The sequence below is a fragment of the Apodemus sylvaticus genome, chromosome 3 (assembly GCF_947179515.1).
Source record: "Apodemus sylvaticus chromosome 3, mApoSyl1.1, whole genome shotgun sequence".
Classification (NCBI taxonomy): domain Eukaryota; kingdom Metazoa; phylum Chordata; class Mammalia; order Rodentia; family Muridae; genus Apodemus; species Apodemus sylvaticus.
In genome coordinates, this window is record NC_067474.1 from 143,338,712 (window position 1) to 143,365,713 (window position 27,002).

The 27,002-nt window shown below is 45.2% G+C and overlaps 1 protein-coding gene across 2 annotated transcripts; it reads right to left on the minus strand.

The window, feature by feature from the left end:
* Kpna6 (karyopherin subunit alpha 6) lies at positions 1 to 27,002 on the minus strand. Of its 2 annotated transcripts, none has more exons than XM_052177480.1 (14): positions 26,889 to 27,002; positions 16,617 to 16,750; positions 13,799 to 13,891; positions 13,378 to 13,477; positions 12,694 to 12,788; positions 11,285 to 11,416; positions 10,731 to 10,819; positions 10,181 to 10,280; positions 9,734 to 9,897; positions 9,119 to 9,197; positions 7,269 to 7,394; positions 6,784 to 6,911; positions 5,245 to 5,423; positions 1 to 4,225 (listed from the first exon to the last, which is right to left on the minus strand). In XM_052177480.1, the coding sequence occupies exons 1-14, from the start codon at positions 26,890 to 26,892 to the stop codon at positions 4,038 to 4,040; spliced, it is 1,611 nt and encodes a 536-aa protein (XP_052033440.1). In that variant the 5' UTR covers positions 26,893 to 27,002; the 3' UTR covers positions 1 to 4,037. The 2 variants fall into 2 exon arrangements, with proteins under 2 accessions (XP_052033440.1, XP_052033441.1); XM_052177481.1 differs by lacking the exon at positions 26,889 to 27,002 and adding an exon at positions 26,435 to 26,633.

A 27,002-nucleotide genomic window follows, 5' to 3' on the forward strand; every position in this document is an offset into this window, starting at 1 on the left:
TTAGAACTTTGCAACAGGTTTTTATTTTTGCTTTGTATCTATTACAGTGTTTGAAACCTAAAGAAATACATTTTCTCTTCAAATTTGGATGTGTATATAAATATCATTTGTCTGGACTCAGCACACTCAATGCCATGGTTTCTTGGCCTATTTCTGTTCTGAAATCAAGCTTTATTTGTCTACCCAGGGGCCCTGAGAACATGAAAAAATAGAGTTTACAGTTCTTAGAAAAATAAAAGCAAATAAATTTGGAAAACAAAACCTGTGAGGATTAAATTCACCTTTCTAGGGTTCTTACCTGGAAACCCAAACTGTCCCTGGGTGACGTTCCGTCTGCTGGGTGTAGCTGAGACCTCATACCCTCTTCATTTATATAATAGGCCAGAGAAGGTTGTTTCCCAAAAAAGCTGGCTAGCAATGCCAATACGCATGCCCAGCTTCTGAGGGTTCATGGTGTGAGCCCCACAGGTTTCTAGGCAGTCTCAGTTTTCCTTCACAGCTCCCCACACATGCTATATTGGTTTTTTCTCTAAACCAAAACCTTAAAATCAGAGCCAGGGGAGAGCAGGGCTGGTGGGCATCATCAACTCGCGCAAGTGTGAACATCAGACATCAGGCTGGCCTAGAAGTAGGCAGGTGAGCCCGAGCCCTCGAGGACACTGGGGTCACAGAAGCCTTCCCTCTGGTATCTGGACTACCCAGGTTCTGCTCTTCTCATAGCCAGTTTTGGCCCTGCATAGTTCAGGCTTCTAACAAGATGCTCTCTCAGAAGGAAAATAAGCTTTCATTCAGATTTGGTTGGAGTTGACCTTACAGATTCTTCCCTTGCCATGCATGTCTGATTCTGGGGTGGGACTGGGAGACTGAATCAGCTATGAAGGCCTTTGGCCAAAGAACAGCTAGTATCCACACCACATGGTTCCTTAGAGGGGCAAATTCTCAGTTTGTTGGCTTAACACAAGAATATAAAAGGTAAAACAAACAAAAATACTGGATGAGACTGGTCTAGAATGAGCCAGGAAGCTCTCTTATCAGCTCCCGGAAGTGCGGCTAGGCTGCGCCTGCTCAGTATCTATGGCCCAGTGCACCTGGCCCTGCGCACTCCCCAGCCCAGCCTGCCAGGGACTCTCGACACCATCCTGTCTCTCTCCTGGGTCTGCAGGGACCTGGAGAAACTCTTCTTTTTGCCTTTGATAAGTTAGAATCTAAGCCCGAAGACCACCCAAGAGGATGGACCAAAGTGAGTGAGCCTGGAAGAGAAGAGAAGGTCTGAACAGAAGAGAGCAGAGGACTCCAGGACATGGAGAGCCGTGAGCTGCTAGCTTGGCAGGCAGACAGAAGGAGAAACACACTTCCTCCATGTGGCAAGTGTGTCTTTGTACCGGCTAGGTTTCAGAGGAAAAAACTCCATGAGTAAGCACCTTCTTTTCCTCCCCTCAGCTAAATACAACTGCAGCTCTAAGCCAGGGCTAGCTTCAGAGCACAGGCTCCCAGGGATGAGTGCCAGGTGTAGAAGGAAGGAGACGCAGTCAATACAAGGTCCCAGGAAACGGGAACACCAAAGGTCTTCAAAACCAGGTTATCGGAAGCACTTGTGTGCACAGACCCAAGTAACAATGGTGCCGATCAGGCTGGAACTCACATGGCCATACCAAAAGGCTGCAACCAACTTCCAGGGCTGCAGTCACTGGGGAGAGCTGCAACCTGTAGCCATGGGCCAGGAGCAGACTGTGTCACTACAGCTGATCTGTGTGGAACACCCAGAGCAGTCAGATACATAACCTCTTCCACATGGTACAGGATCTGCTCTGAAGCAAGAGATCGGAGAAAGGGCAGAGGACAGCAGGACATTGGTGTCTCATGCTGAGGAATCTGGCTCCAGGGCCAGGGTCCTAACTGTCACTTGAGATGTTCAGTATTCTACTATTCAGATAAGGGCAATGGTGTCATCATGGAGGACTTTTCTTTGAACTAGGAGCAGTTTCAGCCAGGTAAAAAAAGGCCCAGCCCCTTGCCTTCCCAGAAGGCATTCAACAACGTGGTCCAATGGTGGTTGAACTTTTCAGTATCAAATATCAACTGCCAGCCCTGAACTACCTTTCTTAGAATCTGGAGCAGGAACTCCAAGCTAACGGAGACAGCAGATGGAAGGGCAGAGGCCAGCAGCAAGAACCTGACTCTTAGATCTGCACATGTGAGGCACAGGGAGATCTGAGGGAACAGGAGAAAGAACAGGGCTATCTAGAGAGAAAAGTGCAGGTAAGGGGGACTGGGGGGTCACCACAATGTGGCACCATGCTGCCACCTCCACAGCTGGTCTGACAAGGCACCCCACTCCCTGCTCTCAGTGCTCGGTTTTAGTGTACTGAGTAACCCCTTAAACAGGCCAGCCACTGAGGCACTGAGTTGGCTTTACTCAGAGAGGGAGAGGAAAGAGGAAGGGAAAGACAGAGAGGGAGGGAGGGGAAGGAGGGGTGGGGAATCTGTATAACACACAAGAAATGGGAAATGCAAGCCAGGTACAAGGGTCCTCAGAAGGGAGATGCCGACAGGGCTCCCTGGTAACAGGGGAGGCAGCTGTGTCATGACTTATTGTGGGTAACAGTGGCTGACACTGAGTTAGAGAAGGCAGGATGCTTTCTGCTTGGAAGCAAGGAACAGAGCAGCAGACTTCACCAGGCCTTGAGGCCCTCCTTGCTCCCTTTAGGTTGGGAACAATCAGACCCAGCTGATTTACTTCATCAAGGTTCCAGAAGTGAGAGTTGGTCCCAAGTGCTGGCCCAGAATGCAAGCCGAGAAAATAAGGACCAAGTTCAGTCCTGCGAGCAGAAGCTTGTCTTTCTGGTCTTCCTCATGTATCACATCCAGTTTGTCCTAAGACCAATTAAGACTGACCTACTTAAAATACAGACTAAAAAAAAAAAACTAGAACTTTTGGACATTCTCTCCTTTGGAAGTGAAATATACATGATCCAGCAATGGCAGAAGGAAGAAGAAAGGCCAAAGGCAGGGATTCATGACTATCCCAATACACGACACTAACTCCAACCTCCTCTGCAACTTAGGGGTCATCAGAGCAAGGACTTTCTCCTCAGGAGAAGGAAGGACCACAGCCTCCATCTCAAGCTCAGGAGAAAAGACAGCCACCTCAGAGGTTCATTCAACTCTGAGGTGAATTTTCAAGTAAACAAATGTAGTTGGGTTGCACCATTTAGGAGGTGGGAGGGAAACAGGGTCAGTAGCGACACAGGAGAAGCCCTGTCTAAAGGCCTGGGCCCTCCCTTCCACTCCACGGGATACTTGCTCCAGGAGAGTGAGGGGGAATCCTCCCAAACTAAAGAGGTCTCAGGCATAGATCAGAGGGAGGGAGGGAGGGAGGAACCTCAGTCTCACAGGGGCCTCCCCATCAGCCTCTATTTCCAGACAATGCTGGCAGCTGGGTTCCTAAATCCAGCTTTTTGGGAAGAATAACCTTAATACAAGAAAAATGTGCAAAAGAAAAAATTAAATAATCCAAGCATACAAGATTAATATTCGGTCAGAGCAAGAACACTTTGTTTTGGACTTCTCCCCCTCCCCCCTCCCCCCTCTGGAATATTCCATCTGCTCAAGTACCCCAGAGTTATACACGGCAGGGCAGAGGACTGGGATGGATGAAGAAAGATAATTGGGAAGGAAGTCACCACTAAAGAAAATAAAAGAAAAAAATTTTAAAGGTGCAAATTGATTACCTCAGTCCTCCTTTGTCTACCCCTGGGCTCCTGGGTTAAAGACATGTGTGCAGCCAAAATAAAGTGTAAGGAAGAGAAACCCACACGTCCCCTTCTTGTCTCAAAACCCACTGTGAGCCTCAGATGGTTCTGTCCGTCCAGAGGGCGCTCCCTCCAGGGAAGGGGATGAGCAGGTCAAGAGCACAGTCTCCAGGGCAGCAGGTGTGCGGTGGCTGCTGGTGGGGTGGCTGATCTCCTGCCCACCAGAAGGCTGCTCCTCTGCTGGCTGCTGGTGCTCCCCTCCCCTCCCCTCCCCGGAGGCAGACATTATAGCTGGAAGCCCTCCATCGGGGCCTCAGGCTGCTGGAAGATGAACTGCTGCTGCGTTTCGTCCACCTGAGGAGCCAGGCTGCTGTCGTCATCCTCCACACCAAAGTAGTGCTCAATGAGGTCGAAGGCCTTCTGGTAAATTTCCTGGTTCTCATGGCTCTGGAGAAACTCAATCTTGTCCAAGCCTGTGGTGTAAGAAGAAAACAGCTCTGTACCTTTCCTTTCCTAAAGTGCAGGTCCCCAAACAAAAGCAGCAGGGGCTTATCAGCCCTGACGTGTGCAAAGTGCTTCATCTGAAAACATGAGCTCACTCCCCAGAATGCAAGGCCAGGTAGGATGGTGGGATCTGCAGCCCTAGCAGGGTGGAGAGGGCAGACACAGTTGGGACAAAACAGCTAGGGTTTGTTTACCGGTTGGCATGTTACCCAAGCTTACTCAGTGAACCTTAAGATGTAAGCTCTTGAGGAATGATACCTCAGGATGACCTCTGGTCTACACACACATGCACAATATGAGCGATCAGAGGTTCTAGATGGAATTCTTTTGTAAGCTAACTCTGAGCTAATCACGATTTGCCTCTTCTGAGAAGGTATGGTTAAGGAAATCTAGTACTTTCCAGGAGAGACTGTTGGAATGCATGTCTTCTAGCTCCTGGTAGTAGTACCAAATTCTGTCCTGTTTCTCATTGTATACATTTTGAGGTCGGTGGCGTCTATGGGAACAGCACTGACCTGTGGCTCCTCAGAGGGAGGAGATGGTGGGACAAGGAAACTTGGTAGTGATAACAATTACTTCTATCTACCTGGCTAGTCAGTACATGTTAGCTACTCCCAAAGAAAGGTCTGAAACTCTGTGTTTGGGACAGCCTGGCAGGAACAGGAACTCATCACTGGTTCTAGAACAGACTGAAGGGCTGGTGAGATGGCTCAGCAGGTAAAGGTGATTGCTTCCAGATCTGACAACCTTACTCTAATCCTAGGAACCCACACGGTGAGGGAAAGAACTGACTCCTTCAGCTATCCTCTGACCTTCATCCCACACGTACCCTCCTCATGTACTCACTCCACACTCATACATGCACACAAACACAAAGGAATAGATAAATGTAGTAAAAAGTAAAAAAACACAAGTTTCACAAAACATTGGATGTGTTCCAACATCTTCCCCACCAACAGACATAGGTGGGGTCAAGGAGAGAACCTACCATAGGCTTCCTCGATGAGGCCACAGTAGGGATTGACCCCTGAGCCACTACGCTTGCCCTCTTGCTCTCCAAGCCGAAGAATGTTCTCTAGTCCATTGAGGGCTACTTGCACAATTTTTGAATCCATTACAGTCAGCAAGTCACACAGGGGCTTAATGCAGCCCAGTGATACCAGGTACCTGCGGACCAGAGAGGGTGTACGCTCCACATTAATGCACAACACGAAAGTGCACCAGGAACCTTGACACGTGGGGTCTCCCTCACACACACCCAACAGGGTACTCTTCTTGTTCTTAACCTCCTAGTCTTCACCTTATCTTTATCCCCTCTCTGCCACTGATCTATTCCCTAATGAACAGAGTCCTACTGTCACCTTGGCTACAAAATTGTCACCGTAGACACATTAAGAAACTCCTCAGGTTCCTTCCTCTCCTGAGTACAAGCCCCATGGTTGACAGTACAGATGGCCTGCCGTCTGGACCCTGCCTCTTTAGCAATACTCAGAATATTCCATTCTGAGGTTATTAAATTGTGGTCAAATTTGAGAAGCTTTCAGATTTATGATTCCTGGACATTAATATATTGTTCATTTATCTTAAAAGGCCTACTATATAATGCTATTTTTAATCCTCATCCCTACCCCAGGTACCCCTTTTAAAGGTGATTTTTTTTCTTTTTTTTTTTGAGACAGGGTTTCTCTGTGTAGCCCTGGCTGTCCTGGAACTCATTCTGTAGACCAGGCTGACCTTGAACTTAGAAATCCACCTGCCTCTGCCTCCCAAGTGCTGGGATTAAAGGCGTGAACCACCACTGCCCGGTGGAAGCTTACATTTTAATTTTAATTAAGTCTAATTCAATCATGTTCATGTTCACTCTTCAATTTCTTTGTAGCCCTAGCTTGCCTGGGATTCACTTCATAGACTGGTTGACTTTGAATGCAGAGATCTACCTGTCTCTGTCTCTAGTGTTCTCAGACTTAAGTGGTGCACCATCATGTTCATCTTATATTTCCCTTTTAATGTTTAAGTCAAGGGTTCTTCCTCTCCCCCTTTAGTATGTGAAGACTTTATTCCCTTTAGTAGGTTATAATCAGGGGAAAGACACATCCAGCTTGCACAGTTCCTCCTAATGTTCAGATGATGAACACTAGCATAAAGGGGCATAGGTACAAACTGGAGGCTGGCCGAGGCATGTCGTCAAACCCCATGGCTGATGCAAGGGGACCAAAAACTCAGGGAGAACTTAGCCGACACGGAGCCCTAATCCCAACAAAACAAACACACAAAACACAAACAACAATCCCCAAGCACTGGGGAGGCAGAGACAGGATAGGTCATCCTGTCTTAATCTGTCTCAACCACCACCAACAGCAACACAGCAATCTCCTCCAGAGTCCAGGATCACTTACCAGCTTACTAGTTAAAGCTTAGTAGGGTTAAGACTAAGCTAGACTTTCCCCATCCAAACCATCAGTCACAGGAGCACCGTGAGCAACGGAGCACGCACACCACTCCAGACTCGGAAGGAAGGGCAGCGTACCTGATCTGCTCAGGGGTGCCTCCTGACGTGGCATTGGTGATAGCCCAGGCTGCTTCTTTCCTTGTACGGAACTCTGCTTTCTGAAGGATTTCGATCAATACAGGGAAGATATTTGCATCTATGACAGCCTGAAAGACGGGTGAGGAAGGAGGACAGAGGGAGGCAGAAAGACAGTTTAAGGAGAAAAAACAGATGGAAGATGAAGAAAGAGCAAACCTAGTATAAGAATCACAATTCAGGCTTTTCCCGTTAACCCACCTGCAAGTTCTTTGTTCGTACTAGAGAAGGGGGAAAGGGTAGAGCGAGCACCTAGCTGCCACTAGGACCAACTGGCTATGCCGACCCCAATTGTTTTGGCAGTGTTGGGCATCGAATCCAGGCTGTTCATTTATGCAAACATCCTACTACTGAGCTACACAGCTTGCCCTTTGTCTTGGCTCTAGCTTCTAATGGGAACAAAATGCTTTTTTGGAAAGCAAATCTACCTGTATCTGAGCCCTGTTGCCAGCGGTGATGTTTGAGATGGTCCAGCAAGCTTCCTTCCGGATTGACTCCTTAGAGCTGCTCAGCAGGTGGAGGAGGCAGGGGAGGGCTGAACAGTTAAGAATGACCTAAAGCACAAAAGCACAAGAAATGTATCAAAATTAGATATTTATTGTTAATCCAATTAAAGATAGATATGCATCAAGATACCATAAACAGTGCAAAGCGAACCTGCAGAATATTACCTGTATTGTTAAGAGTCAATATTCAGAGTATATAAAGAACTTTTTGTAAGACTTATTTTATGTATAGCAATACACTGTTGCTGTCTTCAGACACACCAGAAGAGGGCATTGGATCCCACTACAGATGGTTGTGAGTCATGGTATGGTTGCTGGGAACTGAACTTAGGACCTCTGGAAGAGCAGCCAGTGCTCTTAGCCACTAAGGCATCTCTCCAGCCCTATGAAGAACTCTTACCCTAAGCAATCAAACTAAAATGAGCAAAGGGCTTGAAAAGATATTTCTCCAAAAAGAGAAACATCACAATAGGCTCAAGATCACTTATCAATAGAGAAACAAAATCAAACCAGGAGACAGCAATTACACTCATTAGAATGGCTGATAGAAAAATAACAGAAAATGAGATGTCTTGGAAAGAGGGAGAAACTGGAACATGGAACAGAGCTGGTAGAGACATAAAATGACACAGCAGCTAAACTTGCAAATTAGCATAAATTAGCATGTTATCTAATCTCTTTTGCATATACAAGACCAGAAGAAAAGAGAGCAGAGACTTTGTAGTTGCATACCAGGGTCCATAACAGCATTATTCACAATAGCTAAGAAGTAGAAATAACAAAAATGTTTGCAAGATGGATAAAGGAATTTAAAAAATAGTATACAGACACTGGAATATCATTGACCCTCAATGAGAATTCTGACCCATGAATTCTGACACAGATGAAACAAAGACATTATGCTAACTAAGCCAGCAGCTGTGAGGGACTAATGTAGTGTAGACTCTCCATGGAAGGAGGGTCTACAGCAGTCCAGTGGAATAAAGCTACATATCAACAGCAAGAGGCACTGAAGTATACACTAATTCATGGAGACTACCTGTTGGTAAAGTCAGACAGGAAATCAGCAGAGCTCTAACTTTTGAACAAGGGAAACTTCTGGTGCCCTCCCTGCGGGATCATTTCTACTTTATCTTACATTTCCATGTGGACACGTGTGCAAGGTCACACTATTTTACTCTTCTGAGACAGGACCTTATTGTACTGCACAGGCTGGTCTCGGAGTTCTGGGCTCCTTCCCTCCTGCTTCAGCCTCCTCAGCAGATGCATAGCCACTCTGCTACTGGTTTGTATGTAAGGAATACTTTTCTTATTTTGGGTTTTTGAGATAGGGTTTCATGTAGCTGAAGAAGGCCCTGAACTAGATGAGCCTTCTGCCTCTACCTCCTAAGTGCTAGGATTGCAATGGATGCCACACAGCTAACAAGGTTAGCATAAGGTGATGCCTACAAGACCCTAATGTTAGGCCTAGAAGCACTGGTGACCCCACAGCTTTCAGTGTATCAAAAGGATCATGGCCTAGACTTCACCTTTACACTGTCCCAGTAAATCTAGTCATTCCATTTTGCTTTCTTTGCACAAGTACCAAAGGGACGATTTGTTTCTAATTTAAGAGAAGGAACTGTGAGAACACAGAGAGTGCTAGAACTACTTTAAACATGCTTTCTCTGCTAGACCATATGTAATATAGGAAGACTTTGTCCACAGGCAGCTCTCTCTGTTCCCCCACTGCTGACCTGAGCTAAGATGGATGGCATCCCTTTCTTCCTCACCTGGGTCTGGATGTCATCCCCAGTGACAATATTACCCACAGCTCTCAAGGCAGGAGATGCCACTTTGTAATCGTTGTGCCTACAGGGGAAGAAGTTATCAGTGGAGAAACAGCACACACACATTCAGCCCTGCTGAAAACCAATCCTGGCAGCACTCTGTGCAGCTCCAGACCTTTGGGTGGGTCAGCAATCTGCTGTTTATAGTCCCCCTCCCCGCCCTCCCCACCCCCCACTCTGTTTTGTGAGACAGTCTTTTTTTTTTTAAGATTTATTTATTATTATATGTAAGTACACTGTAGCTGTCTTCAGACACTCCAGATGAGGGAGTCAGATCTCATTGAAGATGGTTGTGAGCCACCATGTGGTTGCTGGGATTTGAACTCAGGACTTTCGGAAGAGTAGTCAATGCTCTTAACCGCTGACCATCTCTCCAGACCTGAGACAGTCTTTATACTGCAGCCCACCCTGTCCTTGAATTGTTACTCTCCTGTCTCAGTCTCCCAAATGCTGGGATTAATTACAGCCACACTGCCATGCCTCACTTTGGCTAGAGATCTTGGACCTTGGTAAAGCTAAGGAAGCTTTGACCCTCTAGAACTAACTGAAGCTACTCACATCAGAAGTTCTACCAATCTCCGGCAGACTCCAGAGTCTATGACTGCCTGGATCTTCTCGTTGGGGCCATCGGACAGGTAAGAGAGGGCCCAGCAAGCATCTGCCAGCAAGTCTGAGTCGCTGCTGAAGAGTAGTCGAGACAATACAGGCAAACAAGGAGAGACCTGTTGGAAGCGGAGTAGGACTGAGCACAGGGCTACATCAGCTCTATCACTAAGCCTATCATAGCTCTCCCTTCCCAACATGGAACTCCATACCCTGGGAATGCCATCAAACCTGCAGGGCCACCTTTTCCCTTTCCTGCCCTGGCGCACAAAAAACGCCCTCTACACTGACAACTGCCTTTTTCTTTCACATGATTAGAGAGTCTCATGGGTCTTCCCAAAACGTAAAAAGAAATCCTATGATGGGATCTGGTATCACTTACAGCTGGTAGGTAGCTCTCACCTTTGCAAACTCTGGAGGAGGGTTCTTCCCTCGGCAGAGGTTTGACAGGGCCCAGACTGCATTCCGTGTCATTGTCAGTCGTGTGGACTTAGTAAGGAGTCTGTAAACAATGAAGCCATCACCTGAGCACTGACGCTCTAGCACAGGACTGCTGCCATAAATCCTAGAGGACAACCCGGAACCTAGCACTATCTTGTTCTTGAAATGGGTGACTGTCATCCAGGCTGGTCTGAAGCTTGCTGATGTAGACTGGGCTGGCCTCCCAAGGGCTGGGATTAAAGGTGTGCACCACTACGCTGGGTATGGTAATTTGATTTTGTTTTGATTTGTTTTGTGACAGGCTTTTCTCTGTGTAACTTGGGTTGTCCTGGAACTCATTTTATAGACCAAGGTGGCCTTGAACTCAAATCTGCCTGCCTCTGCCTCCTGAGTGCTGGGACCAAAGGTGTGTACCACCACTCAGGGTTTTATTATCTTAAGGGATCAAGTAAACATCCCCCTAAATTCCACCCTGTAGATCCCCCAGGTGCAGATGCCGTTGATTACTTACGTTAACAAAGGATTAAGAATGGAACAATTCAAGACATAATCTCTGCAAACTGAACTGTCTCCAGCTATGTTTCCAAGAGCCCAGACTGCCTGAAAAGGGATGAGAGAACTGTCACCCAGAGCCTGGCAGCTTCTGTGACTACTTACAATCAGTGCTACAATGTGGTCTGGCAGGCTGAGGACAGCATTAGGGCTTGTCAGCATACTGAAGTGAGTGAGCTACCTAGATTCTAGGGTCTAGAATTATTCTTGCTGAGCACTTGCTCTGTGAGAGCTTTTCCCCTGGAGGACCTGGTTCAGTGAAAAGACAGGCTGCCATATGACACCAAACTATGAAGTCATCATCCCTTCCAGTAGGAAGAGAGAGAGAGATAGGCTTGACTCTCTACCTTGGACCAGATCTACATGAGGTAAAAGAGAAAGAAAAGCATCACAGGCTAACCAATTTTCATACATGGAGCTTCAAGACTTGTTCATTTTTCCAAATATGTATTAATATTTGTTTTTATTATACTGTAAGTACTGCCAAAACATTGGCCAATTCTTGAGCATTACCTGTTCTTGTACATCTTCAAAGTCTGAGTTAAGCAGCTCTATAAAAATGGGGACAGCGCCTGCTTCAATGACAATTTTGGTCTGCTGAGAGGTTCCAGAGGCAATGTTTGTTAGAGCCCAGGCAGCTTCAAACTGAAAAGGAGATCATGACACAGATGAGAGGTCACTGCAGAACGAGCAGCCCTCCCTCCATCTGCCTCACAACAGCCAATCTCCAACACATACAAAAGGCCAAACCAAACCTGACATTCTTTAGCTAGCAGCAGAGAGGTGAAGTGCATGCCACATGTGTACAGGCAGGGGGACTGGGCTTTAATGACCCAGGAGTTTTCATCTTTGACACAAGGGTAGGAGTGATGGTGTACTCCTTCTTTAAGCTCTAACTCTGTGGCCGAGGCTGGCCTTGAGCTTTTGCTTGTTCCCTACATCCTGGAGCTACAGGCATGAGCCAGTGCACCTTCATGTGCCGTGTCTCAAGAAGTTCTGATGGCTCTGCTCATTATCATCTCTGGAGAACAGAGACTCAGACAGAGCATCTGCATCAGGGTAAGTTACAGGTGCACTACATGCTCTGATTGATTGATTTGGTTTGGTTTTTCAAGACAGGGTTTCCCCGTGTAGCTCTGGCTGTCCTGGAACTCATTCTGTAGACCAGGCTGACCTCAAACTCAGAAGTCCACCTGCCTCTGCCTCTGTTTCCCTAGTGCTGGGATTACAGGCATGGATCACTATTGCCCACAACTCTCTCGATTTATAATGAAACAATGTATCACATTCTCAGATCTCTGAAACTAAAAACTTTAGGGTCCTCTCCCGCCCCACCCTGCTCACCCCATCTCACTAGCTATGTAGCCCAGGCCTCTATTAACCCTGTGGCAATCCTCATGTCCCAGCCTATTGCATGCTGAAAGTATCAGTGTGGCTTAAAGCTTCACCCCACCCCATCTTTGTATGTACACACTGTGGAAACTTAGCCAGGTTCACATAATTATTATGATCCAAAACCTTTCCATTTTTTGTATCTGTGTATTCATCTGTGCATCATACCATGCTTGTGGAGGTCAGAGGACAATCTACAGACCTGCAGGAATCAGTTCAATCTTTCTATCATGTGTCCAGGTCACACTGTCATATTGATGGGTGTACCTTACTTAATCTGATGAGTTTTCTCCCTCCCCCATCCCTCTCATTTAAAAAGACACTCACTGTGGGGAACAGGCTGCCCTCAAACCTGGAGGTTTATTACCTTTGCTAGGGGCACAGGCTGTACTACCAGGCCCAGCCCTGAAGCTGTTTTAAGGAATGTAATTTCCCCATATTACTTTCCCATTTCCTTAAGGTATGCCACAAAGACAGCCCACTGTCATGTGAGGAACTCTCAGCTGGCCATTCCACCTTAGAGCTTCTACCTGTAATGTACAATTTTCATTCCTCTTCAGAAATTCCACAAACCGTTCGACTACTCCTGGAGTGTTAATAACTTCATCTATTGGAGGACTCGGCTCTAGAAGAAGACAGGAAAGACATGAAAAGTCAGACGCTGGGACTGATCCATTCACAGTCCTAGATGCTCTGACCACTTTTGTAAACATTCCAAAACTGCCCTCTGTTCATCTACAGCTCGGAATATCCTTGGCATGTTACAAGTATAAAGGCAGCCTGATTGAGGTCTGCTCACCTGTGGCTTCCTACTTGTAAGCACATCAGAAAAGGGGAGAGAGAGGTGGTCAACACTAGTCTACAGATTTCCCTTCTAACAAAGACTTCCTGGGTGGTGGTAGCACCCAGCGCTTGGGAAGAAGAGGCAGGCAGAGCTCTGTGAATTCAAAGTCAGCCTAGTCTACAGAGAGAACTCCAGAACAGCCAGGGCTACAGAGACACCCCATCTTAAAAAACAAAAAAACAAACAAGATAGCTGGTAGCTGAAGAAGTACTAGGCATTTTTGGGGAAAGGATTATTAGAAGCAGGAACGTCAAGTATAAAGTGGAACATGCCTACCTGACCTATTCAGAGGATACCTGGCCGGAAAGTTAGGGTGAGCAAGGGGCAGCAAAGAGGCCACAGGGCCCCCGGGAAGGGCCAGGCTCTATACCTTTGGAAAGAAGTTTGCGGAATTTCTGCGTGGTTGCTAACTGCAAGTCAGAATCGTCAGAAAAGAGCATCTCCACCATTTCTCTTGTGATCACACTCTCCTACAATAGAAAATAGGTTTATGATCTTGCGGGTCAATACTAAAGCCAGAAGGGAGCAGCACACCATCTTACACGGCATTCTGCTTTGTAAGATCATCAATCAAGAGGAGGGCATAATAGATCCAGGAGGAGGACTTATGCAATCCACACCTGATACAATATTTAAAAGTAATTCCCAGCTGTGGTGCACCCTCCCTAAACATTTCCTCAGGGGTTTGCATCAGAGTGGATTCCTTGCTCACTGTCCACAAAAGGCAAGGAAAGGCTTCCCATCTGATCTCTGTCCTGACAGCAGCTGAGACCGTGCCGTGAAGGGCTTACCCCAGTTGTAGAGCTCACGAAGGAATCCATCAGCAGACTATCAAACATGGCAGCTTCTTCATTAATTAGCTCTACATTTCTCCGTTTAAAAAGCTGAAAAGTGAAAAGAAGGCAGAGGGTGACATCACTCACAAAAAGATTATGATGCAACGACAAGAAAATACGAGCATGAGGAAATGAGGCCAGCTTTAAGCAGACATGAAACATTTTCAAGTTTTGTTTTCTATGATACATTTGCTCACAGTCCTTAAAAAAATATTAAAAAAAAAACTTTTTCACTTTGTGTAGTGGAGAGGGGGAATGAAAAAAACATTAAGAAAGAAAAAGAGGCTGGAAAGATGGCTCAGGGGTTAATAACACTGACTGCTCTTTCAGAGGTCCTGAGTTCAATTCCCAGCATCCACATGGTGGCTCACAACTCTTCTGTTCTTCAGGCATACACATGCAGGGGACTGCTATATACATAATAAATAAATCTTTAAAAAGAAGGAGAGAGAAGGAAGGAAGGAAGATGGGGAAGTGGTCTCCTATCTTTTTTTTTTTTTTGGTTTTTGAGACAGGGTTTCTCTGTGTAGCCCTAGCTGTCCTGAACTCACTCTGTAGACCAGGCTGGCCTTGAACTCAGAAATCTGCCTCCCAAGTGCTGGGATTAAAGGGGTGCACCACCACTGCTTGGCTGGTTGCCTCTTAATTCCAGCACTCCAGAGGCAGAGTCAGGCAGATCACTGAGGCCAGCCTAGTCTACAGAGGGAGTTCCCGGAAGAGAAAGAAGTGTGATAAAAGCAGGTTACTTGATCAAATCTAGAGCTGCATGATTACATCTGGTAGTGCCAATGGTAAGATTGATCAGTTTCTGGCCTGGGCATTTTTCTTTTTTGAGACAGTTTCTTCTGTGTAGCCCTGGCTGACCTGGAACTTGATCTCTAAACCAGGCTGGCCTTGATCTCAGAGATCCACCTGCTTCTGCCTGAGTACTAGGATTCAGAGCATGTACCTCCACTGCTGGGTTTGTCCTAAGTATATTTAACACAGAAGGTTTTTTTTTTTTGGTTTTTCTTTTTTTTTTTTAAGATTTATTTATTTATTTATTATATATAAGTACACTGTAGCTGTCTTCAGACACACCAGACGAGGGGTCAGATCTCATTACAGATGGTTGTGAGCCACCACGTGGTTGCTGGGGTTTGAACTCAGGACCTTCGGGAGAGCAGTCAGTGTTCCTAACTGCTGAGCCATCTCACCAGCCCCCTTTTCTGGTTTTTCAAGACAGGGTTTCTCTGTGTAGCCCTGGCTGTCCTGAACTCACTCTGTAGACCAGGCTGGCCTTGAACTCAGAAATCCACCTGCCTCTGCCTCCCAGAGTGCTGGGATTACAGGCGTGCGCCACCACGCCCGGCTGAGCCAATTTACTCTTTATACCTCTGCTTGATTCCTGCCTCTCATCTCTCTATTTGTAGCCTGGTTCTGAAGGAATGGCCAGTCTGGGTTTCTCTGTAAAGACTTGGCTGTCCTGATACTCACTCTGTACACTACCCTGGCCTTGAACTCACAGAAATCCACCTGCTTCTGCTTCCTAAGGGCTGGGCTTAAAGGCATGAGCTACCAAAATAAGTTTTGTTCAAGTTTTTAAATTAAAAAACAAAACCACGTATGCATATTTGTCTTAGTGAGTTCAGGTATGGCACATGCATGTAGGAGCCCATGGAGGCCAGAAGAGTATAGCTCTTAGATTTAGAGTCACACATGACTGTAAACCACTCTGTAGGTGCTAAAACCCGAACCTAGGTCCTCTCCAAGAGCAGTAAACACCATTAACATCTCAGTCATTTCTCCAGCCCCAAATTTATGTTAAAAGATTAACAAAAAACAGGGCTAAGAGATGGCTCAGTGTGTGAGTCTGAGTTCCCATCGCTCATAAAGGGTGTCTGTCATTCAGCGCTACTGCAGTCAGATGGGGGAGACAGGCTGGCCCACGCAGCAGTGATCAGCACACCACAAACAAAGGCAACCCAGGCTCAGCCAAGGTTCAAGGTGAGGACTGCCACTGGGAGGCTGTATGCCGGACAATCAATCAAGCAAGGGAAACCACAGGGAACAGGAAGCTGCATCTCCAACGCATGGTAAAGATGACACCAGTCAGTTAATCTTAGAAAAGGAGTAAGAAATTATTTTTTCCTTTCTCAAATTTTCCAACATTTCTTTACAAAAGGAACCCAGAAGGCTGGGGAGATGGATTAGTGAGTAAAATGCCTACAGAGCAAGCATGAGGAACGGAATTCAGATCCCCAGTATGTAAGTTGGGTACAGCAGTGCACAGCTATAATCCCAGCACTTAGGCGACAGGATCTCTAGAGCACACTGGCTAGTCAAGTCAGTCAGTGGGTTCCAGGTTCAGTGTGGAAGTTAAAGTGGACAGCAAATGGGAAAGACTGTAATATCAAAGTCTTACACACAGAGCTTGCACACATGCATGCCCACCAACAAAACAAACAAGGACACTATCCGATGACTAGCCTGTTACACAAATAAACCACTATACCGGGAAATGTGTTTCTCAGCCTATGGTGAGATCCCTCTAAGGGTAGGGGTCGCCTAAGACCATCGGATATTTACATTATGACTCATTAAGTTATAAAGTACAACAAAATAACTTTATGGTTGTGGTCACCACAACATGAGGGACTGTATTATAGAGTCACAGCGTTAGGAGGGGTGAGAACCACCCTGCCAGAGGCAGAAGGACAAAGGGAAAGGGCAGCCACAGAGGCTGGCCAGCGTCCTGATGGTGCACCTGAGAAGTCAACCTGTGGTAACTTACTTGTTGTTCCCGCTTCTGTTTCCGAAGCTGAATGCCCTCTTCCTCCCTCCTTCGTCTCATTTCCTCAGGGTTTAAGGCATTGTTCTTATAGCTCTTCATTCGATAATTGTCTTTCCCTGGGCTGGCCATGGTCTCTAGAAGGGAGGAGATTGTCAGAGTTGTGAGTGCAGCATTTCTTCTTCACACATGATCAAAACGAGAATATCAACAGAGAGAAAATACAGGAAGATGGCAAATGAGATCTGGCTCTGAAAAGAAATGGAATGGAGAAACAGACGCATCTCTGGTTAGTCTCTCTAGGACTGCTTGGGAAGTTCACTTGGCAAAGTCCATGAAGAATTATTATCTTGGGGGCAGGGGTTGCTGAAGAGATGGTCCAGTAGTTAAAGCATTTGCTGCTCTTGCAGAGAACCCAGGTGCAATTCCCAGAACCCATATGGTGGCTGACTACCATCTGTAAACTCTATAGTTCCCTGGGAACCATTGCCACTTTCTAACCTCTGAAAGTACCACACACACAGGTAGGCAAAACACATATATACATAAAGTAAAACTAAATAAATCTTAAAAACAAACAAATAAATAAACCCAACCAGAGAAGCTGGAAAAATGATTAACTGGGTAAGAGCGTGTGGCGCTCTAGTGGAAGATCCAGGCTCAGTTCCCAGCACCCAAATGATAGCTCATAACCATCAGTTCCAGGGCATCGGATGCCTCTTCCGATCTCTCCAGGTGTCTGCACAAATATGGGGCATCAGGTATATAAAAACACATGTACATTAAAAATAAAAATGCTGGAGATGGCTCAGTGGTTTAGTTTAGAGCACTGAACCCAGCAACCATGGTGGCTCACAACCATCCATAATGAGATCTGACACCCTCTTCTGGGTGTCTGAAGATAGTTACGTGTACTTACATATAATAAATAAATCTTTAAAAAAATGTAAACAAGGGCTGGAGAGATGGCTCAGCGGTTAAGAGCACTGACTCCTCTTCAGAGGCCACGAGTTCAAATCCCAGCACCCACATGGTGGCTCACAACCATTCTTAAAGAGATCTGACGCCCTCTTCTGGTGTCTGAAGACAGCTACAGTGTACCTACATATAATAAATAAATAAATCTTAAAAAAAAAATGTAAACAAGAATGCAAGCCATCAAATGAAGATGGCTCAGTAGATGATGCTTCTTGCCACCCAGCCTCAGGACCCAGTTCTATTACCAGGATCCACACAGTTGAAGGAGAGAATCATTTCCTGCAAACTGTCCTCTGACTTCCACATACACACAACAGCACATGTGCACACACGTGCAAGCGCACGCACGCGCACACACACACTTATGAGGATCTACAGTGGCCTCTCCTCTGGGTCCCTAGAGGCAGAGGCAAGACTACAAAAAGCGAGCTCCTGTGGAATGCCGCCCTTTATTACCTGACACATAGTTTTTCATGATTGAGCCTGTGCTGTCCCAGAGGCTGTCCTCTCCTTTGAGCACAGTTGACAGTTAAACTGAAATAGGAACCACATTGCTTCTTCAGTTACCATGGTGATAAGTAACTATCACAAATATCTACTTATGACTTCACTGGAGAAGCAGGCAACAAAGAATAGAAGGATGAGCATCTGCAGAAGCATGGGAAAACGTCCTGCTACTGTAGATCCCCCCATCTCAGAGACAGTGCTTTGTTCCCTCAGGCTTAAGAGAGGCCCACTTCAGTCACATCTATATTTAGGAACTCATTTTCACAATACATAATTTTCTTTTATAGTAATTTCTCTCTATAGACCAAATCTAAAGTTAATGGGTGAGCCAACACCTACATCATTAGAAAAATCAAATAAAAAATCTCCAGGGTACAAAGTCAGCTATAATGCTGACACTTGAAGGGTGGGATAATAACACCACAGAGATGAGTAAGCCAAACATCCAGAGATGCTCTTCTCAAATGTACGTCACTTCCTGTCTTACAAAGATAAAATACCAGACTGGCCCAAAGTCTGTGTCTACCTAGTTATTACTATAAACATACACAGTTGATAGCAAAAATTTGGTATTACATCCAGCAAATCTCTGTGAGGCTGTCTCAAAAAGAAAGGAATGAAGGTTAAAAGGTAAAGGTACGGGAGAAAAGGAGGAGCTACAAATGCAAAGAGGGAAAGACAGAACACTTAAATGCTTATGCAACATAAAAATAACTAAAATTGCCTGGCATTGTTGGCTCAAGCCTTCAATTTCAGCATTCAGGAGGCAGAGGCAGGTGGATTCCTGAGTTTCAGGACAGCCTAGGCTACACAGAGAAGCCCTGTTTAAAAACAAAATTACACACACATTGGTAAAACCATCCTTGTTTGTGGATCAGAATAGTTAAGATGTCTCTACTACACATTCAATGCAATTGCCATGAAATTTTGCCCCCTGTTCTGGGATCTGAACTCAAGTTCTCACACTCATTAAGCAAGTTCTTCACCTACTGGGCTATCTCCAGCCTCCCTTTCATGTGTCCCTTGAAATATGGAAGGGTTTTTTTTCTTGGTTTTGGTTTTTTTGTTTCTTTGTGTAGCCCTGGCTGTCCTGGAACTCACTCTGTAGACCATGCTGGCCTGGAATTAGAAAATCCACCTGCCTCCGCCTCCCAAGTGCTGGTATTAAAGACGTGCGCCACTATTGTGTGGTGGAAGCTTATATTTTAATTTAATTAATTTAATTTTAATTAAGTTTAATTCAATCATGTTCATGTTCACTCTAATACAATAAAAATTTATTCTTTAGAATGAATAATTTAGAAATGTTTTTCTTTAAAATCTATTAGGATTGTGTCTGTATCGGTGTGTATGCAGGCCAGTGTGCCAAGTATACTGTGGAGGTCAGAGGACAAATGCAGAGTCAGGTCACCAGGCTTTTGAGGCAAGTGGATTTACTGACAGAGTCATCTTAAGCTTTTAACAGTTCAAGAGCAGCACTGCTACTGGCTCACAAAACAAAAACAATATCACAAAATTATGTGAATAGATAGTTGTGACTCTCAAAGCCCCTATTTTTTATTTTTTCGGTTTTTTGAGACAAGGTTTCACAGTGTAGTCCTGGCTGGCCTCACACTCAAGAGTTCTATCTGCTCTGGCGCCCTAGTGCTAGGACTGTGCCACCCCCACCAGGCTCTGTCACTTACACTTCATCTTCACTTCTGTTTTCTCTCCAGTCCCCCTTTACACATCATTTTAAGGAGCGTGAGGTTTCACAAGCTTAACCGATGCTAGAGAATATCCTTTATGAAGCTGTGCTTTAAGAAAAAGCTACACTGGGCAGGAGAGATGGCTCAGTGGTCAAGAGCACTGACTGCTCTTCCAGAGGTCCTGAGTTCAATTCCCAGCAACTAAATGGTGGCTCACAGCCATCTACAATGGGAGCCGATGATGCCCTCTTCTGGTGTGTCTGAAGAGCTACAGTGTACTCACATAAAATAAACAAATAAATAAATCTTAAAAAAAAAAAAAAACAAACCTAAAAGAAAAGTAGCTCAGGAGAGACTGAAGTGACAGTATCACACAGTGTTCAACTGCAATACAGAAAAGAAAAAAAAAAAAAAAAAGAGTCCAAGATGGATAAGGTTTTCTGCCTTAGAGTTTGTGCTGGTGTGTACCAGGCCAGAAGAGAGACTTGGTATTACTAATGAAACAGACGCTCAGGTGAGAGTGTTTAGTGTCTCCTCTTGGGTGGCTGAGTAAAGCAAGAGGGATAAAAATAGATAGACAGACAGATAGATAGATAGATAGATAGATAGACAGACAGATAGAGAGATAGAGAGATAGAGAGATAGATAGATAGATAGATAGATAGAGAGAGAGAGAGAGAGAGAGAGAGAGAGAGAGAGATAGATAGATAGATAGATAGCGGGTGTTCTGGCTTACCTGGCTACAAGTATAAAAGTTTAAAAGATTCCATTATTTGCAGCCAAAAACTAATTAGAAAACTTCACTATCCTATCTTAGCACCAATAAAAGACATTTGGAGACTGGAAAAATGAATGACTCAGTGGCAAGTACCAGCTGTATTTCCAAAGGCTCTAAATTCACTCCCCAGCACCCACAGGGTAGCTTACAACCACCTGTAATTCCAATCCCAGGGAATCTGAGGTTATCTTCTGGCCTCCGCTGGTATTAGGCATACAAGTGATTTTTTTTGAGACAGAGTTTTTCTGACTCAGTCAGAGTAGCCTTGACTATCCTAAAACTCACTTTGCAGACCAGGCTGGCCTCAAACTCAGAAATCTGTGAGATGCCTCTATTTCCTGAGTGCTGGGATTAAAGGCATGTCTCAAAATATTTTTAAGCCGGGGGTGGGGGGGTGGGGGGGGGGGTGGGGGGGTGGCACATGCCTTTAATCCCAGCACTTGGGTGGCAGATTTCTGAGTTCTAGGCTGACTGGAGTGCATTGCTAATTTAGTCCCTTCAGGAAAATTAATAGTGAGCAGTTATCAACGTGTGACGGCCGGAGATGCCATTGCTCCCCACAGGTAGCAGACACTGCACCTAAACTCACAACACGTTCCTTCTCTGAGGCTGTAGAGACTGTTGGGTGGTTATGAGCACTTGCTGCTCTTGTAGAAGATGCATGCTTGAGTCCCTGGATACAACACACTTGGCGGCTCACAGATGCCTAGAACTCCACTTCCAGGGGATCTGATGCGTTTCTCTGGTCTCTACAGTATCTGCACTCACAGGCACATACACACAGAAACATAGCTAAGTACACATAAGAAAAATCATTTTAAAAATTATTTCTTTTATTTTTATGTACACAAATTATTTTGCCTGCATATAAGGGAACTATATGCATGCCTGGTGCCCTCAGGGGTCAGAAGAAGGTGTTGGGGGCTGGAGAGATGGCTCAGAGGTTAAGAGCACTGACTGCTCTCCTGAAAGTCCTGAATTCAAATCCAAACAACCACATGATGGCTCACAACCATCTGTACAACTTCAGTGTACTCATATACATAAAATTAATAAATAAATCTTCCCGCCCCCCAAAAGATATTGGATCCCCTGGAACTGAAGTTATGGGTGGCTGTGAGCTGCCATGTGGGTGCTGGGAATTGACCCTGGGTCCTTTGCAGAAACAAATGCTCTAAACCAGAGCCATCTCTTCAGACTAAAAATAAGTCTTTTTGTTGTTGTTGTTGTTTTTTGAGAAACCCTGTCTCAAAAAAAACAAAAACAAAAACATAAAAAAACAAAAAAATAGAACAAAACAAAAAGGACTGGGATTGTGAAAATCCAAGCGTATACCACCATGGCCCACCACATGTTCTTAAACAAGCCAAACCTCTAGAATGTTTCTATTTTTATATGTCTGTACCTATATGTACATGTGTTGGGGTGATCACAGATGCCTGCAGATGTAATGTAGTTACAAGCTGTTATGAACTGAACTTGGATCCTGTACAATAATAAATGCTTTTAACTACTGAACCTTCTTGTTAGCACCCAAACTGTTTGTTTTTCAGCCAAGTGTGGTGGAGCTTGCCTGTCATTCTAGCCCAGGGGAAGCTGAGGTAGAACGTTCCAGGCCACTGGTGCTACAGAGAGGAAGGTCGTGTTCTGTTATTTTTTTTTTTAAAGATTTTTTATTCATGAGTACACTGTAGTTGTTTCCAGACACACCAGAAGAGGGCATCAGATTCCTTTACAGATGGTTGTGAGCCACCATGTGGTTGCTGGGAATTGAACTCAGGACCTTTCAAAAAGCAGACGGTGCTTAACTGCTGAGCCATCTCTCCAGCCCTGAAGGTCCTGTTTTATAAAAAAGCCCAAGATACCTAAAGGGGGAGGGGAGGGAGGAAAGGAGGGAAGAGGGGATAAGAGAGAGAAAGGGAGAGGGAGAAGAAACAAAAAGAAAAAAGACATCTATTTTCTCACTTCTTCAGCTGGATAGTTGGGTGCTTACAGCATTAGAGGAGCTAGCTCAGTTCCTGACAACTATCTCATCTCAGTTCCAGAGGATCTGACACCTTCAGGCTCCATAGATAGCAAGCACACATGTGGTACAGACATATATACAGACACTCTTACATATACACACATGTGGTACAGACATACATACAGACACTCTTACATATACATACATGTGGTACAGACATATACAGACACTCTTACATATACACACATGTGGTACAGACATATAATATATACAGACACTCTTACATATACATACATGTGGTACAGACATATATACAGGCACTCTTACATATACATACATGTGGTACAGACATATACAGACACTCTTACATATACACACATGTGGTACAGACATATATACAGACACTCTTACATATACACACATGTGGTACAGACATATATACAGACACTCTTACATATACATACATGTGGTACAGACATATACAGACACTCTTACATATACACACATGTGGTACAGACATATATACAGACACTCTTACATATACATACACACATGTGGTACAGACATATATACAGACACTCTTACATATACACACATGTGGTACAGACATATATACAGACACTCTTACATATACATACATGTGGTACAGACATATACAGACACTCTTACATATACACACATGTGGTACAGACATATATACAGACACTCTTACATATACATACACACATGTGGTACAGACATATATACAGACACTCTTACATATACACACATGTGGTACAGACATATATACAGACACTCTTACATATACACACATGTAGTACAGACATATATACAGACACTCTTACATATACACACATGTGGTACAGACATATATACAGACACTCTTACATATACATACATGTGGTACAGACATATATACAGACACTCTTGCATATACATAAAATGAATAAACTTTTTAGTTGCTGCAGAGATGGCTTAGTGCTTTAGAATTACTTGAAAAAAACCTGGGTTTGCTTCCCATACCACGTTGCTGCTTAAAACTATCCATCATTTCAGGCCTAGGAAATCTGGTGTCCCCTCTGGCCTCTGTAGGCACCAGTCACACACACAGTGTGCACACATATATACGCACAGGCAAAGCACTCATTTTTTTAAAGGGCTTTTTGTTTCTTTTTCAAGACAGTGTTTCTTTTTATAGTCTTAAGGGTCCTGAATGAAACTAACTTTGTAGACCAGGCTGGCCTTGAACTCAGATGCCTGTGCTACGAGTACTGCCATTAAAGGTGTCAGACACCTTAGGTCTGCAGTTACAAGACAGTTGTGAATCAAACCCCAGTTTAAAGAGCAGCTGGTGCTCTTGACTGCTAAGTCCTATCTCCAGTCCAGTTTATAAGTCTGTGCTCATGAAGAGGGAGTCTATAGCCTCCAGGGATTTAACCCCAGTCCTCAGGCTTGGCAGCAATCACCCTTGGCCTCTGAGTTGGTTCAACCACCCAGCTCAAACTTCTTTAAGACAAGAAGTTAGGTTGCCCAGGCTCTTTTGATTGTTGGCTCAAAAGTCCGAGCTTCAGTTTTCTAAGTAGTCTGGACAAATGGTGCAAACCACCATGCTGGGCTAGTAACTTCAAACCACTAAAGAACTCATTCAGACTGACCAAGTCTTCGGCTATGTGTTTTCTAGACAATCAGCTTCATATTGTACGGATTGAATCATACACTCTTACAGAAGTGGTTCATGACTGTTCTTTGACCATTCTAGGATTTTGCCTAGGTTCAGTACCCAGACTACAGAAAAACAACAAAACAAAATCCAAACCAAACCAAACCAAACCAAACCAAACCACCAGACTATGCAGAGCACAACATAAGAGTTCCTGTGCTTCAGTTTCTTCAACTAAAACATGAGAACCTCAGAATTAAATGAATTAACCTGTAAAGTATCTGAACCTGTAAAGGTCTGAACACTGCTGATCCTTTAGCAAGTTCCATCTATGCACCAGCTATCAGTCATACAGCTTCCAGGTAACTCTTTTCTAAAACAGTTTAAAATACAAACTGGCAAACAATAATAATCTTTTTTTAAAAAAAGTCACGGAAGTAGGGGCTGGAGAGATGGCTCAGTGGTTAAGAGCACTGACTGCTCTTCCGAAGGTCCTGAGATCAATTCCCAGCAACCACATGGTGGCTTACATCTGTCCGTAACAAGATCTGACTCCTTCTTCTGGAGTGTCTAAAGACAGTTACTGTGCACTTACATATAATAAACAAATCTTAAAAAAAAAAAAAGTCACTTTCTGTTTAAAAAAAAAAAAGACAGGCTCTGGAAGGTGCACATAGGAGGCAGTGAATACGGCAGCCTCTGGGGGAAGGCTGGCTGCATTATAACCAGTACCCAACAGGCCTAGATTGCTAGCCTTGCACTAGTTACCTAGCTTCTCAAGCATCAATTTACTGTTGTAAGGAGATTACCCAAACTACAGAGGACTATACACTGTGACTAATCAGAAGAAGAAGATTTTATTTATTTACTTATTTTTGTTTTTTCCAGACAGGGTTTCTGTGTAGCCCTGGCAGTCCTGGAACTCACTCTGTAGACCAGGCTGGCCTCCAACTCAGAAATCCGCCTGCTTCTGCCTTCCCAAGTGCTGGGATCAAAGGTGTGCGCCGCCGCCGCCACCACCACCACCACCACCACCCGACGAATATCTTAAATCCTAGATGCTGATATGAAGTAAAATGTGGAAGAATGGCATTCCTGGCTGATATTGATTAGCTATGTTAGCTTCTTAGAGACTGTTTCTCAATCTGTAAAAAGGAATCTCGGAGATTACACCTTTCCCTCCAGGACTCTAGTTAAGCTCCTAAAATCAATCTATACTTTTCAGAGGATCTGGAAAGTGTAGACTGCTTTAGGAAAAAGAACTGCTGCATTGAAGGTGGGAAGAAGGCTATGCTGTCTGCAGAGCTCTTGTTAGGTTACCACTACTCCCTAGAGACGTGAAGGCTCAGAAAGGGAGGAACATCGGGCTTGTTGCACTGTGTTTGACACCTTCTCTCTGTACAATTGTTTGAAAATTAAGTAACTGGATGAGAGAGAGGTAGGAAGTGGCAGGCCAGATCTGATTCTGAAATCACTGGCAGAGAAAGTAACTTATGTTCCTTCAGAATCAGAGATTATATCAAACTAAAGAAATGTGCTACTCTTACAATAGTGGGGGGGGGCTCAGCAATTCACTCTAAACTTTTTTAGTTTCACTCAAAAGATTTTAAACTGGGCCCATAACAAAACACAACTTCACAACTTTATGCAGGGCTAAAACTATCCCCTTCCTCTTTTATCCCACCACTAGAGGGCCAGGCCATAAAAGGCACCAGTTAATTCCTAGGGCTCAGGAGTGATCACCCAGGTTTAATCACTGTGTGACCTTGGATAAGTTACTTTACCACTCTAAGGCTCAGTTTCCCCATCTGTTAAGCAGGAATAACAGCAGCACCTATCCCACTAGGTTGCAATTAGGTTAAACAAGACACCGTATGCACTGACAAGGATACCTGCACATATAGATTAGCAACTTTAAAGTTTTTCACTTTACTGATGCCAATATATTACCAATGCTGGCTTTGTTTCTGAATTCAAAGAATTCATATTCTTTTGGGAAACGGCCTCCGTATCCAGAATCCTCTTCAAAAAGATCAACAGGTCTCTTTTTTTTTCTAACCAGAGTTGGCCCAGAAACCATAAGTCTCTGACCTGTCTGTGCCAAGAAGTCCTGGCTTTGGTCCTTCTAACACTACGAAAGCTGTCACTGAGTCTAGCCGAACCACTCCATTCCTGCGCCGACTGGGACATTTTCGTGGCCTTCAAAGGCCCAAGCTCTGTTGGACCCGGCCTGCCCTTGGTTACCTGTCCGGAGCTGGCCTGCCAGTGTCTCCTCTCCGGAGGACTCTACCCTCTACGTAGGCAGGTAGGACTTCACTTGGTTCAGAAGAGCGCCGGCCAAGTGCCCATGGAAGCAGGCTCTCCGCGGCGGAATCCAGGCCTGCCGCCCGGAGCCCGGACAGCAGGCGCGGAGCGACAGGGCAGTGCTCTGCTTACCCCGGGAAGCGCGAGCTCCGACCCGAGGCCACCACGTGGGAACACCGGGGCGCTAGCAGTCCGGAACCAGCCCCGGGGGCTGCGCTCCGTGCGGCCCTACGCCGGCCCTAAACTGGCCTGAGGGGCACTCCCGATCCGCTTTCTCCTCCCATACCTATCTGGATGCTTCAGACATCTGCTTCAGACTAGAGACAGGCCCTCGTCAGACCCCGCTCCCCAACACTTCAGCCCGAACACCCATCTGCTGAGCCGTCTCACTCACCCATCGCGGCTCCGCTCGCTCAGACTTGGCGGCGGCCGCAGCGGTAGCTTCAGCGGCAGCTTCGGCCGACAATATGGCGGACCTGCGCGACGGCGGCCTGACAGGGACAAACCT

Coding starts and splice junctions, on each gene's coding strand:
- Kpna6 (XM_052177480.1), bottom strand. Junction 13,478..13,798: donor TCGTGAGCTCTACAACTGGG/GTAAGCCCTTCA, acceptor TTTCTATTGTAG/GAGAGTGTGATCACAAGAGA. Junction 9,198..9,733: donor AGATTGGTAGAACTTCTGAT/GTGAGTAGCTTC, acceptor CTTCCCCTGTAG/GCACAACGATTACAAAGTGG.